The sequence below is a fragment of the Bufo bufo genome, chromosome 4 (genome assembly GCF_905171765.1).
Source record: "Bufo bufo chromosome 4, aBufBuf1.1, whole genome shotgun sequence".
NCBI classification, from domain to species: domain Eukaryota; kingdom Metazoa; phylum Chordata; class Amphibia; order Anura; family Bufonidae; genus Bufo; species Bufo bufo.
In genome coordinates this window covers 423,024,220-423,041,017 of record NC_053392.1, presented here as the reverse complement: position 1 = coordinate 423,041,017, position 16,798 = coordinate 423,024,220, and the positions used below count along the sequence as shown (strand labels likewise).

The following is a 16,798-nucleotide window of genomic DNA, read 5'->3' as shown; positions in this document are numbered from 1 at the left end:
AATATGGGCATCGCTATACTTGAGACGACCTGCTGATGAACCTCACGCTGTTATGTACAACAGGCTGATCGTGTCGGTGTCTGTAGCCGCGGCGTCCCACGTGCTTGCAGAGGTCACGGACACAGTGCTTGTGTGTGCCGGCGTCTCCTCGTGTTTGGAAGTAGCTGCAGAGTCCAAATGTTAGCTGGGTTTGTAAGATTGCGGTTAATATCAAGGACCGCATAAAAAAGAGCGCTCTTTAAAAATATAAAAACAGAAATAGATATCCGGCTGATGTATGGCGTCTGGCTGGGGGGTCCTCTCTCACCATACGCGTTTCGGAGATCTCAGTCTCCTTCCTCAGTGGGAACTACGTCCAGAATGAAGGTACATACATCACCGATTGAGTTAACATCACCTGACAGTGACATCAGCGAAAGCGGTAACATTCTCGGTCAGGAAAACACTGATTAGGTTCCTACACGAGGCGTCCCCTGTAGGCTGAGCTTCTGACTTCTTTCCTGAAAGATTACAGCTTTATACCAATTTACAAAAAGGTCCATTCCCTAGTGGAACGTAGCCAGCACATGCGCTCCTTAATTGTCACTGTGTACGTGTTGTTCATCTGCTCTCACCCTAGACCTTGGAGCGGCCAGTTCGCAGGTCCACAGCAAGTCAGAATCCCAAAATGAACTTGGGAAAATATGTAGACAAAAACCCTTAGGGCTCTTTCACATGAGCAGATGCCATGCGGGTAATCTGTTGTGTGAAAGAGATCCAAGCCCCGTTCCAGACAGCAGAGACATGGAGCATTAACATGATTAATAATTCCCTGTGGCTCTGTGATCTTTTTGCTACAAAATCACAGTGAGATAAAGTTGTCACTGATTTTGTAGTAAAAAGGTCACAGCGAGGCACGGAGCATTATCAATCATGTTAATGCTCCATGTCTCTGCTGTCTGGAACGGGGGTTGGATCCGCTCGTGTGAAAGAGCCCTTACTCCCTTGCATCTGCATTCACAGGCCTTAAAATGAAATTTAAATGGATTCTGTCAGCCCGATTTTCGATACTTACTGAATGATGGTAATAAAAGGTTTCTAGAGATTGGCAGGGCTAAGATTCCCTCCCAGAAGAGCATTACACATCATTAGGAATTTAGAGAGCAGAAGATCTTTAAATGTTTTACAATGAAGGATTGGAAAACAGTCAGGGCCTGGTTCTTCCTGTTAAGGATGGAAGCCAATACAGTAGAGCGTTCCAGTAAAGAAAAAGGGGCAGTCAAGGTGTTTTTTGCTGCTTCAGCTAGAGCGGGAAGTATGATGGAATTTTAATCTTAGCAGATGCTCTGGATGGTGACTGTGGGCCCACAGGGCACTCGAGGTTATAGAGGGAGGTATAAAAGGAGTCTCCTGCGTTTTGGTATACCTAGCGCCTAAGGTGTTCCTAATAGTCTGTATGATTTCTCATTTTGTTTTTTGAGAAGAGCAGAGGTGAGAGACCCGTTATTGCAATAAAGATGGTGGTTTTTTTTTTATCAAATCTTTTTTATTTATTTGACAAAGATATCACATATTATTTGACAAATACATGCCATATGTAACATATGCAAATAAATCGTGACATGCTTCAAGACAAATCAGCATGACTCGTACTACAATACATTGTTACAATCTTTTAATAAAAGGACATGTATAGATTACTATAAACTCAATTACCCTCCCACCCACTATCCCCACCCCTCAACCCCTATTCACTCCAGCGACTAGTCACCCCCTTGCGCTTTACATCATAATCACACTATTTGACACCCACTCGCCCCATAATTTGTCAAACTTTTGAGGGCAACCTCTTTTAAGAAAAATAGCTTTTTCCTTTATCAACATATAATGGGCATTGTTCCTAAACTCCCCCAATGTCGGAGGACCCTCTTGTATCCAGTGCAAGGCTAGCATTTTCCTAGCCACGGACAACAGTCTACCCACTGCCACTTTCCTGCATACGTCTGTACCTAGCTCAGATACATACCCTAATATACATATTTTGGAGTCCCTATCTATTCTTACTGACATTTTGTTTTGTATTTTCTCCAAAATACCTTCCCAGTATCCATCTATAACCGGACATTTCCACAGCATATGAAACAAATCCACTGCGTCAAAAGAACACCTTGGGCATTTTGCGCCAGTTCTGACTCCAATCCTCTTCAGAAATATTGGTGTTTTATACACCCTGTGTATAATAAAAAGTTGAGACAACTTTCCCTGTTCGCTCAGTGAGGACAGCGGAATCGCCTCCAAAATGTCCTCCCACATCGTTTTCCCACCTTTTCATCCGGGCCAACGGATTTGCCCCCCTCTGAGAGAATCAATTTTTGGGCTTCGTCTAGTTTAGAGATGTTGGTACCTTTTTAATCATAGTGTCATACGCATGATGAATTTGGAGGTATTGGTAGAAGCCTGTACACTGGATCTGGTATCTTTCCTGCAAATCCGTAAAGGATCTAAATATACCGTTATCTAATAGATTTCTTATTCTAAGGATCCCTTTATTCTCCCAATTCTGAGTAGCTGACAAAGGAATAAATTTAGGGAGCCGTATATTATTCCAAACCTCACTAACTCCCCCAATTCCCCTCAACTTTTTAATCTTGTCCCATACTTTGGAAATAAGCCCTATCAAAGGTGAATTAAGCTCCAAGTTTTGTAACCCCACCCCCTCCAAAAACCACATTAAGTCCCTCTTACCTATTTGGTGTAGTAAAATCTGGCTAGACATATCCGCCAACCTATAATCCAACCACCCCTTAAGATGCTGACACTGTGCTGCAAGATAATAAATCCATGGGTTTGGTACCGCCAATCCCCCCTTTGTTTTAGGAGGCTGCAATGTCTCCAATTTGATTCCGGGTTGACCTCCTCTCCATATTAAATCTCTAAATATCGCATACATTTTATGAAACCGGTCCACAGGCAACCAGACCGGGGCACTGTGCGGTATGTACAACAACTGCGGCATCATTATCATCTTAATGAGGATGACTCTGCTCACTACAGAAAGAAATAGTTTGCACCATGCCTTGAGCTTCAATCTGAATCTCGACAGCAGAGGAGACAGGTTAAGTTCCTCAAATTCTGTACTCCTGGGCGAAATATGAATTCCTAGATATTTAATTTTCCCCACCTGTGGAATATTATTAGTACGGACCATGGCAGACACCTCCTGACCATCAATGGGCATCAGCGCCGACTTCTGCCAAATTGTAGTGAGTCCCGAAAGACCACCAAACTTGTCTAGAAGTGACATAGTGGCTGCTAAGGGCACTTTCACACTAGCGTTTTTCTTTTCCGGCATAGAGTTCCGTCACAGGGGCTCTATACCAGAAAAGAACTGTTTAGGCATATCCCCATGCATTCTGAATGGAGAGCAATCCGTTCAGGATGCATCAGGATGTCTTCAGTTCAGTCATTTTGACTGATCAGGCAAAAGATGAAACCGTAGCATGTTACGGTTTTATCAACGGGGAAAAAAAACTGAAGACTTGCCAGAATGCCGGATCCGTCATTTTTTCCCCATAGGAATGTATAAGTGTCAAAATACCGGAATGCCGGATGCGTCCTTCTGGTCTGCGCATGTACACACCGGTAAAAATGTGAAAAAAAGATACAAGACGGATGCGTCTGTCCGCATGACAAGCGGAGAGACTGATCCGTTCTTGAAATGCATTTGTGAGACGGATCCGCATCTGGATGCGTCTCTCAAATGCTTTCAGTCACATGCAGATCGGCGGATCCGGAAGGCTTTTCCGGCGACGGAACTGCCCGCCGGATCACACTGCCGCAAGTGAAAATAGCCTAAGGAGGCCATCGTATCCCCCAATAAATAAGAGTATAATCCGCATACAGCGCAATTTTATTATGTAATCAACCATATTGAAAACCCTTTATATTTGGCGATTTACACACCGCTGCTGCTAACGGTTCTATGGCTATCGCAAATAACAGCGGCGAAAGTGGGTAGCCCTGCCTAGTTCCTCTAGCAATTGAATGTAATTGGACACTCCCCCATTAGCCCTTATTCTTGCCTTCGGGTTGGAGTATAAAACCTGCACCCACTGCATTTTAGCCATGCATTTTAGCGTACCACAGAGATCCCCACTCTACACTGTCAAAGGCCTTGGCAACATCAAGCGACAGAATAGCTCTATCCCCACTGTTATCCGCCGGAATTTGCAGACTAGTATAAAGTCTACGAATGTTAATTGCCGTGGACTTCTGAGGCATAAAACCTGTTTGGTCAGAATGGACTACACTGAGAATCACCCTAGCCAAACGTTTTGCCAAGACCTTTGCCAGTAGTTTAACGCCAGCCGTTAGAAGGGATATAGGTCTATATGAGTCAGGCATCCTCTTATCCTTTCCTTCCTTAGGTATTACCACTATAAGAGTCTCCTGCATTGACGCCGGTAGGGAATCCACCTCTAACGAGTAGTTGAAAACTTTCAATAATTCCGGTAATAACACTCCTTGGTAGTGCTTATATACTTCCATTGGAAGACAGTCCGAACCTGGGGCAAATGTGCCATGTCTTTCAGGGCCTCTTCCAATTCCTCTAGAACCAAGGGTTCCTCTAAACTCTTCCTATCTCCCTCCGATAAAGATGACAAACCTGCTTCCTCGAGGAATTGAAATATCTCTTCCTCCGAACTAGAGGTCCTAGTGGAATATAGAGAAGAATAGAATGCCTCAAGTATATCCCCGGTGTCAGTACATATTCTCCCCTGAGTGTCCATCAATTCAGTTATATAAGTTGTCCCTTGCTGGGCCCTCGAGACCACCAATAACATGTGTCCCACTTTTTCTCCTTCTGCAAACATTTTTTGTTTATAAAATAAACTCTTCCTGTCTGCTACCTGTAGAAGATGACATCTCAATTGTTCTTGTGCCACTCTCAATACTCTACTAGTAGTCAGGGAATGCTCTACCCCATAATTCCTCTCCGCCTCCACTACTGCCTTATGGACCCTGACAGCCGTTTCCTTAGACCTGTTTTTATGTACAGTCGTGGCCAAAAGTTTTGAGAATGACACAAATATTAGTTTTCACAAAGTTTGCTGCTAAACTGCTTTTAGATCTTTGTTTCAGTTGTTTCTGTGATGTAGTGAAATATAATTACACGCACTTCATATGTTTCAAAGGCGTTTATCGACAACTACATGACATTTATGCAAAGAGTCAGTATTTGCAGTGTTGGCCCTTCTTTTTCAGGACCTCTGCAATTCTACTGAGCATGCTCTCAATCAACTTCTGGGCCAATTCCTGACTGATAGCAACCCATTCTTTCATAATCACTTCTTGGAGTTTGTCAGAATTAGTGGGTTTTTGTTTGTCCACCCGCCTCTTGAGGATTGACCACAAGTTCTCAATGGGATTAAGATCTGGGGAGTTTCCAGGCCATGGACCCAAAATGTCAACGTTTTGGTCCCCGAGCCACTTAGTTATCACTTTTGCCTTATGGCACGGTGCTCCATCGTGCTGGAAAATGCATTGTTCTTCACCAAACTGTTGTTGGATTGTTGGAAGAAGTTGCTGTTGGAGGGTGTTTTGGTACCATTCTTTATTCATGGCTGTGTTTTTGGGCAAAATTGTGAGTGAGCCCACTCCCTTGGATGAGAAGCAACCCCACACATGAATGGTCTCAGGATGCTTTACTGTTGGCATGACACAGGACTGAAGGTAGCGCTCACCTTTTCTTCTCTGGACAAGCCTTTTTCCAGATGCCCCAAACAATCAGAAAGAGGCTTCATCGGAGAATATGACTTTGCCCCAGTCCTCAGCAGTCCATTCACCAAACTATCTGCAGAAGATCAATCTGTCCCTGATGTATTTTTTGGAGAGAAGTGGCTTCTTTGCTGCCCTTCTTGACACCAGGCCATCTTCCAAAAGTCTTCGCCTCACTGTGCGTGCAGATGCGCTCACACCTGCCTGCTGCCATTCCTGAGCAAGCTCTGCACTGTTGGCACTCCGATCCCGCAGCTGAATCCTCTTTAGGAGACTAAATTGGCGCTTGCTGGACTTTCTTGGACGCCCTGAAGCCTTCTTAACAAGAATTGAAACTCTTTCCTTGAAGTTCTTGATGATCCTATAAATTGTTGATTGAGGTGCAATCTTAGTAGCCACAATATCCTTGCCTGTGAAGCAATTTTTATGCAACGCAATGATGGGCGCACGCGTTTCTTTGCAGGTCACCATGGTTATCAATGGAAGAACAATGATTTCAAGCATCACCCTCCTTTTAACATGTCAAGTCTGCCATTTTAACCCAATCAGCCTGACATAATGATCTCCAGCCTTGTGCTCGTCAACATTCTCACCTGAGTTAACAAGACGATTACTGAAATGATCTCAGCAGGTCCTTTAATGACAGCAATGAAATGCAGTGGAAAGTTTTTTTTTTGGGATTAAGTTAATTTTCATGGCAAAGAAAGGACTATGCAATTCATCTGATCACTCTTCATAACATTCTGGAGTATATGCAAATTGCTATTATAAAAATTTAAGCAGCAACTTTTCCAATATTTATCTAATTCGCAAAACTTTTGGCCACGACTGTAGACTTATAGCTTTACTCAATGAACCCCTCGTGTGCTTTCATCGCCTCCCAAACGGCATGTGGAGACGCCGTACCTGTATTAAACCTAAAATATTCCTTATTGGATTCCGTTATACCTGACAGGTCACCCAAAATTTGGAGCCACATTGTATTACACTTCCACAATTTCGGCCCCGGTCTGGCCCCCCCCAAACCCCATCTCCACCTTCATTAAGGAGTGATCCGATAATGCTCTAGGCATGTAATCAGAGGAGCGGACAAACGGCAACATGACATCCTTCACTAACGCCAGATCTATTCGAGACAGGGTTTGATATGTCGAAGAGCAACAAGAGTATTTACGTTCTGTAGGGTTACGCACTCGCCATATGTCAAACAATCCTACTTCTTTCATGATATTAGGTAACGCCGAGCTTTCCGGAGAGCCCCCCGACCCTCCACTCTACATCTATACAACTGATCATCTGGTGTGCAATTATGGTCTCCAATTAGAACCCATGGTAACCCTGGGTAATCTGCCAAAAAGGTGAATATCGTTCTCAAAGGTGTCGATGCAAATGGCGGGGGAATATATATTGCCACCAGTATCAATTGAATACCCTGAATTTTACATAGTATACATATAAACCTTCCTTCCTCATCCAAGAATTCCTTATTACATTCAAACCTAATATCTTTATGCATTAGTATACTTTCTCCTCTGGAATGTGAAGAGAATACAGCATGATCCGCATAACCCACCCACAACTTGCTTAGCCAGTGTATTGTATTCTTAGTTAAATGCGTCTCCTGCAAACAAAATATAGCTGGCTGAAATCTTGATAGGTAAGTGAAAATGCTATGTCGCTTCCTGACTTCAGCCATACCCCTCACATTCCAACTAAAGAGCTTAGTCGTATGTGTCATACTCTTTAATTGAAACATCTTCTTGTCCCCTCATCTTTACGGGCCAGAATTGCGCTAACCCCACAAAAAAGGTCTCCCCTGTAATCCTGCCGGAGTGAACCCCCCTACCGCACCCCCTTCCCAATTCCCACCCTGAAAATATAGTTTCTGAACCTGAACGCGTAGCAACTAAACATCCCTCTCTAAGGGCACATCCAGGCAAAACTGCCCACCATTTTAACTAGCATACTCAGCTCTGCGGTTCCTATTATATGCGAGCTTCACTAACTGCGTTCAGCTCCCACTCCTGCTTCATAAGAACTGAAAACATACTTAAAGATCAAAAAGTCCCAAACGTGGACCTAATTCTTCTTGAGACGTCCTCCTGTACTTTACGTGCCTTAAATTCTGAAGGAAAATTCCTAACAGTAGAAAAATGTATTAACTTGCGGCCTCTTCAGGGCTTCCTGCCGAACGACATAAGTGCTTCCTCTCCAGTCTCTACTGCTCAGATGACCTTGTTCTGTTCTTTCAGCTGACTTTCATGACACTCCAGCCAGTTTGCTGCCTCTTCTGGATCCTCAAAGAATCTGGCAGATCCCATGGCCACCACTCTCAGCTTGGCCGGAAACAACATAGAGTATTGGACCTGCAAGTTTCTAAGTCTCGTTTTAACATCCAGAAAACTCATCCGTCTCTTCTGGACTTCAGCAGAGTAATCTGGAAATATGGAAATCCTTACTCCATTTATGGCCAGATCAGCATGCTACCGAGAATGTCTTATTATGGTATCTCTATCTTTAAAGTGCAGTATTTTAGCAATGATGGGTCTCGGTGTTCTACCAGGAGGTAGAGGTCTTGTGGGCACCCGATGGGATCTTTCCACAACGTATAACGGGCACAGTCCTTTGTACTGAAATTTTTGATGTATCCGCTTTTCTATGTAATCTGTGGCAGTTTTTTCGGGTACCCCCACAATTTTTATATTGTTACGGAGAGATCTGTTTTCTAAATCGTCCGCCTTGGCAAATAGGGCAGCCATATCTTTCGCAGTTGATTTAGCTGCCATTTTGAGAGGCCGCACTTCATCCTCTATTGCTGACACTCTTTTTTTTTCCACTTTTGAGGTTCTCTCAGTAATTTTGTGCATATCATTTCTTATTTAGGGAAATGTCTTCCCTCAGACTGCCCACCTGAAGATGAAGGGCTTTAAGAGTTGTGTTGCAGCTAGCTACTGCCTTCATAATATCTTTAAGAGTCGTCTCTTGTTCACTGGGGTTAGAAGAGTCAGCTTTCCCCTGTGTCTGCCCCTCTTGCGCAGGGAACTGGTGCACTTTTTTTAGCTTCTCCCTCCTCATCTGAGGAACGATCTTCATGTTCAGTGGAGGACTCGGTCTCAGCTGCTTTACTTTGTGACCAGTCTCTTAACTTCTCCAACTCTCTGGCGAATCTACTAAGGCGCGCTGCTGTGCTTCGACTCACTCCCTCAAGCTGCTTCTCGCAGACCCCCCCCGCTGCGGCACCATTTTGACCTCTCTCCTTTCTGTCCGAGCGCCCGCTGCTCTTCACTTTCTTGGGCATCAAATATCACGTGAATTATCCCCTACAGTGAACGCCGTAAAAAAAAAAGAATTGCTATTATTGTCATAGTTGCTACCGAATTTTTTTTTATAACAAGCGATAAAAAAAAGCGTAATTTACTCCAAAATGATACCGATGAAAAGTACAAGTCATCCCGCAAAAATAAAGCCCTCATACAACTCCATAAAAATAAAAAAGGTATGGGTCTTGGGAAGCGCGATGCAAAAACATGTTTTTCCTTTTTTTTAAAAAAAGGTGTTTTATTGCAAAAAACGTTGTAAAATGTAAAAAAAAAAAAATGTATTTGGTATCACTGTAATCGTACTGACCCAGAGAATAAAGATATGTTATTTATACTGAAAAAAAAACACCGTAAAATTTTTGTGGCATAATTGCTGTTTTTCCCATCTTCCTCCCAGAAAGAGCTAATAAAAGTTAAAGGAGTTGTCCTGGTTCAGAGCTGAACCCGGACATACCCAGAATTTCACCCAGGCAGCCCCCCTCCCCCCGCTGATGGTAAGACACCCATAGGCAGTGGGGAGAACCAGGTCAGTGGGAAGCGCTGACAAGAATCAGTGGGGGACAGGACAACAGGCCCCAGCAATATACAAGTCTCTGATATCTGGGTCAGCAGCAGTACCAGAGGATCTCTGCAGCACAAATCCAAGCGCCACACCACAAGCCCCTCTCTCTCGTTTCAGGCACTGTCCAAGATGGCAGCCCAGCTGAGTGTGCAGGACGACCACGCCACCACTACAAGTCTATCCTTTCTCTGCTCCATCAGGGCAGTGCAAGCCACGCAGTTATGAAAAGCTGCAGTGTGCTGTGCGATCTCCCCTATACTGCCAGATAAGGGAGTTCAAGGCCTAGGCTTTCCCCCTGCTGTAGGCCCAAGTCCGTTGTGTGGCTCAGAAACAAAGATGGGTAGCCCTACAACGTGTCCCAAGGACAGTGGCGGGGCCACGGATGTCACTGGATGAGGGCTAAACAGATAGAAGCAGCTGGAGCTGAGCCGAAGCACGTCCGTTCTAGACGGCAGTTAGCTCCGCCACCCCAGATGTAGTGATTTTGATCCAATGATGTTGCATGGAAGCCACCCAGAATCCAGGAGTGATTTAGGGTATGGACCTGTGTTATGTATTGGTAACTGATTTCGTCTGAAAACCACGCAAACATCCTGCATGTTGTATTCAAATAGTTTGTTGATCTGAAAACCAGTGCATGGAACCATACTCTTGGGGTGCAGCCACACAGCGCAGTTGGGATGTAGTAACATGCCTTCATAAGGCTACTTTCACACTGGCGTTTTGGCTTTCCGTCAGTTCGAGGCTTGCAGCGTTTTGGTGTCCGTCTGACGAAACTGAGTCAAACGCATCTTTTCTGACACACAATGTAAGTCAATAGGGACGGATCCGTTTTCACTGGCACAATAGAAAACGGATCCGTCCTCCATTGACTTTCAATGGTGTTCAAGACGGACCCGTCTTGGCTATGTTAAAGATAATATAAACGGATGCAGACGGTTGTATTATCTGAACGGATCCGTCTTTGCAGATCCATGACTGATCCGCACCAAACGAGAGTGGGAAAGTTGCCTAACGCAGTTAAAGAACTTAGCCAGCTACAACTAAAGGGTTGTGCAGCGTTGTTATATTGATGACCTAACCTCAGTATAGTAGGTCATCAGTATCAGATTGGCGGGGGTCCAACTCCGGCAATCAGTTACGAGTGCTGCAGCCTTTTCACTGTATGAGTCTAATTTTTAGCGCCAGTGCAATGATGATACGCTGCACCACCACAAGTCAGATGGCTTGCAGTCCCACGGTCTCTTCATGCAGCTGATTGGCAAGGGTCCCAGTAGTCAGAAACCTGAGGAACCTAAGAAACCATCAATACGCTAACGCTATACAGCCCTTTTCAATAATTTACATGGTTTCTGCTGTGCAGAAAACTAGTGCTTAAAGGGAACCTGTCACTGGGATTTTGTGTATAGAGCTGAGGACATGGGTTGCTAGATGGCCGCTAGCACATCCGCAATACCCAGTCCCCATAGCTCTCTGTGCTTTTATTTTGTAAAAAACAAACAAAAACTATTTGATACATATGCAAATTAACATAAGAGTCATATCCTACTTGTGTGACCAGAGAAGGGTCATATTTTCAAGCTCTGACTCATGTCAGGTTAATTCGCATATGTATCAAATCGTTTTTTACACAATAAAAGCACACAGAGCTATGGGGACTGGGTATTGCGGATGTGCTAGTGGCCATCTAGCAACCCATGTCCTCAGCTCTATACCCAAAATCCCGGTGACAGGTTCCCTTTAAAGGGGTTATCCAATGTCCTAAATAGCCCCCCCAGGTGCCGGGCCCCTCACACGGAATATACTTACCCCTCTCCCTGCGCCACTCCTGGTTCCCGAGCCGCCGCTGCTGCTTCTCCCTGTACACGGATGAAAACATCCGGTGTCGCGGGGGGTGGGTGGCACTAGGGAGGCTCGTCCCCGTCCCTGCCTGCCATTGGCTGCTCCCCCTGACACCGGATGTTTTCATCCGTGTACAGGGAGAAGCAGTAGCGGCTGTGCGGGGACCAGGAGTGGCACAGTATATTCCGTGTGAGGGGCCCGACACATGGGGGTTCAAGGGTAGTTTCAGCCTGCTGGAATTCATTGTATCTGGTATAGCCGGATAATGCCTTTCCACACCTGAGCCGCTTGACTACAATAGGATAGTTTTCAGCAAGTGTGTCGGCATTCGGAGGAAGAAAAACTGGTGTTTGTGATTGAAGTTATTTTGGGGAGTTTTTTTTTTTCTTCACTCTCCTGTCATGGAAACAGGGTAACCTGGTCACTGGGGAAGAGGGGGCTGTGGCGCTCTGGTGATAGCTGATAACCGAGAGGAGTGCTTCAGACACAACAGCAATGACTACCGACCAGGACTTGCTCTAAATCTGCTACATTGCAAGAACTGAAGGACCTGTGATGACGTTATCGTCTATAAGGGGTTAATGATAAAATTCTGGCTTGCAGTCACTTCAAAGGAGAGCTTATCGCATTCATAGTTACATTGCTCCCTGTTTAGTCAGGAGTTGCATTCTGGGTACAACTGGATTTTGTGCAGTATTGGATTTATATCAGTGTACATAACTAGATTTAATCGACACCAAATTTTTTTTTTTCTTAATACTGCAGTCCGAAGATATGCTGCTTGCCCATCTTGTGATCCCAAACTTTACTAGCCATGTCGCTTGCATATATACAAAGGATATGGTTTTTGCCTGCTCTACAGGAACAAGGCGAGTCACTATCCCTCAGGAGAGAATCTCATTTGAAGCTCAAGGTAAGTAAGCATGGACTTACTGCTCTATATTACAGTATTAAGATCATAACTGTGGAAAACTAGTAATTGCTTCCTAAGCCACAAAAATGTCATCCTATTTTGCTTTAACCCCTTTGGGACACAGCCTTATTTCACCTTAAGGACCAGGCCATTTTTTTGCAAATCTGACCAGTGTCACTTTAAGTGGTGATGACTTTTAAACACTTTGACTTATCCAGGCCATTCTGAGATAGTTTTTTTCGTCACATATTGTACTTCATGACACTGGTAAAATTAAGTTTAAAAAAATTCTTTTTTTTATTTATAAAAAAAATACCAAATTTACCCAAATATTTTAAAAAATTGCAAATTTCCAAGTTTCAATTTCTCTACTTCTATAATACATAGTAATACCTACAAAAATAGTTATTACTTTACATTCCCCATATGTCTACTTCATGTTTGGATCAATTTGGGAATGATATTTTATTTTTGGGGGATGTTACAAGGCTTAGAAGCAAATCTTGAAATTTTTCTGAAATTTTCACAAACCCACTTTTTAGGGACCAGTTCAGGTCTGAATTCACTTTGTAAGGCTTGCGTAATAGAAACCAGCCAAAAATGACACCATTCTAGAAACTACACCCCTCAAGGTATTCAAAACTGATTTTACAAACGTCGTTAACCCTTTAGGTGTTCCACAAGAGTTAATGGCAAATGGTGATAAAATTTCAGAATTTAGATTTTTTGGCAAATTTTCCATTTTAATACATTTTTTCCAGTAACAAAGCAAGGGTTAACAGCCAAACAAAATGCTATATTTATTGCCTCGATTCTGTAGTTTGCAGAAACACCCCATATGTGGCCGTAAACTACTGTACGGGCACACAGTAGGGCGTAGAGGGAAAGGTGCGCCGTATGGTTTTTGGAAGGCAGATTTTGCTGGACTGGATTTTTGGACACCATGTCCCATTTGAAGCCGCCCTGATGCAGCCCTAGAGTAGAAACTCCATAAAAGTGACCCCATCTAAGAAACTACACCCCTCAAGGTATTCAAAACTGATTTTACAAACTTTAACCCTTTAGGTGTTCCACAAGATTTAATGGAAAATAGATATAATTTCAAAATTTCACTTTTTTGGCAGATTTTGCATTTTACAATTTTTTTTCCAGTTACAAAGCAAGGGTTAACAGCCAAACAAAACTCAATATTTATGGCTCTGATTTTGTAGTTTAAAGAAACACCCCATATGTGGTCGTAAACTGCTGTACGGGCACACAGCAGGGTGCAGAAGGAAAGGAATGCCATACGGTTTTGGAAGGCAGATTTTGCTGGACCGTTTTTTTTTTTACACCATGTCCCATTTGAAGCCCCCCTGATGCACCCCTAGAGTAGAAACTCCACAAAAGTGCCCCTATTTTAGAAACTACGGGATAGGGTGGCAGTATTGTTGGTACTAGTTTAAGGTACATATGATTTTTGGTTGCTCTATATTAGGCCTATTGCACACGACCGTGTTTTGCGATCCGTTTTTCACGGATCCGTTGTCCCGTTTTTTGTTTCCGTTCTGTTCCGTTTTTCCGTTTCGTTTTTCCGTATGGCATATACAGTATACAGTAATTACATAGATAAAATTGGGCTGGGCATAACATTTTCAATAGATAGTTCAGCAAAAAACGGAACGGAAACGGAAGACATACGGATGCATTTCCGTATGTGTTCCGTTTTTTTGCGGACCCATTGACTTGAATGGAGCCACGGACTGTGATTTGCGGGCAATAATAGGACATGTTCTATGTTAAAACGGAAATACGGAAACGGAATGCATACGGAGTACATTCCGTTTTTTTTGCGGACCCATTGAAATGAATGGTTCCGTATACGGAACGCAAAAAACGTCCAGTAAACGGGAAAAAAAAACGTCCGTGTGCAATAGGCCTTACACTTTTTGTGAGGCAAGGTAACAAGAAATAGCTGTTTTGGCACAGTTTTTATTTTTTGTTATTTACAACATTCATCTGACAGGTTAGATCATGTGATATTTTTATAGACCAGGTTGTCACGGATGCGGCGATACCTAATATGTATACTTTTTTTTTTTATTTATGTAATTTTTACACAATGATTTCATTATTGAAACAAAAAAAATCATGTTTTAGTGTCTCTATAGTCTGAGAGCCATAGTTTTTTCAGTTTTTGGGCAAATATCTTGGGTAGGGTATGATTTTTGCCGGATGAGATGACGGTTTGATTGCCACTATTTTGGGGTGCGTATGACTTTTTGATTGCTTGTTATTACACTTTTTGTGATGAAAGGTGACAAAAAATTGCTTTTTTTACACGGTGTTCACCTGAGGGGTTAGTTCATGTGATATTTTCGTACAGCAGGTTCTTACGGACACGGCGATACCTAATATGTATACTATTTTTTATTTATGTTTTACACAATAACAGCATTTTTGAATAAAAAAAAAACATGTTTGAGTGTCTCCATATTCTGAGAGTTCTAGTTTTTATATTTTTGGGGCGATTGTCTTAGTTAGGGTCTCATTTTTTTATATCACAGCCTGATAGAATGTTAAAACAAAAATATATATTTTTTTAAGAACTGCTATTTAAAATGGGCTAATCCACCCTTAACAGTGCTCAACAGGCATACAGGAATAGAGCATATACAGAGGGCTTTTATAAATGCGCCATCTATACGCTCATATACCTGAAGTCAAACGCCTCTAATGTATAGGGATATTTTAATGTCGGCTAACGGTTATAACAGACAATAAATCCCTCACACGTACAGGCGTTGTCAAGGCCACCAAGGCAGTTTTTTGGGGTAAAGCCATACACTCCCCCGTTTTCAAACCCAGAAAATCAATTTTAGACACTAGTGCAGTGCAACTGGGAGAAGGGAGCACTAGATGCCGCTATTCACCCAAAAATAACGGCTGATTGTTAAGCCTATTATCTGCTTTGCCTGCTATATGACTGCAGATGCAAGTATCGTGTTCACTCAACGCGTTTCTTAATGGAGGATGCTCCCCACGCTTCCTCAGGAGCGATTGTAACACTTTATATGTGGCGCAGGTTGCTGCTGTGAACCGCACTTTTGTGTGGAGGCATCGGCGCTATGACTTTTTGATCGCTTGCTATTACACTTTTTGTGATGTAAGGTGACAAAAATTTTTTTTTTTTTTTGTTTTGTTTTTACAGTGTTCACCTGAGGGGTTAAGTCATGTGATATTTTTATAGTCTGTCGATACGGACGCGGCAATACCTAATATGTATTTTTTTTTTTTGCCTATTTTTTCACAAATTTTTTTTTACTTTATTTTGGGAAAAATAAAAAATAAAAATTCTTGAAACTTGGAAAAAAAAAATTAAAACTTTATTTTTTAAACTTCTTTTTTGCACTTTATTTTTTGTTCCACTCTGGGACTTCAACTTTTGGGGGTCTGATCCCCTTTACAATGCATTACAATACTTCTGTATTGTAATGCATTGGCTGTAAGTGTATTACACAGTGTAATACACTTCAGCCTGCTTGCCTGTGAGATCCAGGGGGCTGGATCTCAAAGGCTCTCCCAGAAGGCAGCCACGATGCCTAAGGAAGGCAGCGGTCTGCCTTCCCGGTCATCGGGTCCCCGTTACAGCAACGCGGGGATTCGATGGCCACCCCGCACACGTCTGAAGTCCGCACAGCCACGGCCAGCGCTGACCATAGGGTTAATGCTCCGGCGCATACAGCAGTCACTGATAGCCGGACCCCTGCCGGGTATCAGTCAGGCGTGCGCAGATCCTGCTCCCTCCCGATCAGCGCGCCGTACATGCGGAGTTAAGAGGTTAAAGTTGGCTTTAGAAATTTGTGTGGTGTAACTGTATCTTAAAAGCAGAGAAATCCAAATTTAGAAAATAGTGAGTTTTCAAAAGTTTCATTAAAACATACGGACACATACCATTATCAGTAAGTACAATGTGTCATGAGAAAACACTCACAATGGCTTGGATTAGTAAAAGCTTTCCAAAGTTATTACGACCTAAACTGACATGGCCTGATCTGGAAGTGGTTAAATGAAATGTCATCAGAAATCAACTTATTGCTTAAATCACATTTTTATGTTTAATATATTATTAAAGACATTTTGTTGATAACTTAATTCTCCATGTAACTTTATTCAAACAAAAATCATAAAATCCTACTGTTTTCACAGTGGCCGCCAAGCCTAATACGCGGATGGTCTGTACAGAACCCTTTACTGCAGTTACCTGCTTATCTGTCGTTCTAATGCTGCCTGTAATGATATCACCTTTGTGTATATATAAGGCTACTTTCACACCTGCGTTTAGGTGCGGATCCGTCTGGTGTCTGCACAGACTGATCCTCACCTATCATGCAAACGCTGGTAGCCGTTCAGAACGGATCCGTT

General features: G+C 43.0%; 1 protein-coding gene across 1 annotated transcript in view; it reads left to right on the top strand.

The window, feature by feature from the left end:
* Positions 1 to 16,798, top strand: part of NUP133 (nucleoporin 133) — a 301,419-nt gene that overhangs the window by 115,772 nt on the left and 168,849 nt on the right. The window contains exon 10 of the mRNA XM_040429313.1: positions 12,247 to 12,394. Coding sequence (XP_040285247.1) covers positions 12,247 to 12,394 — 148 coding nt within the window. The remainder of the gene's footprint in view (positions 1 to 12,246; positions 12,395 to 16,798) is intronic.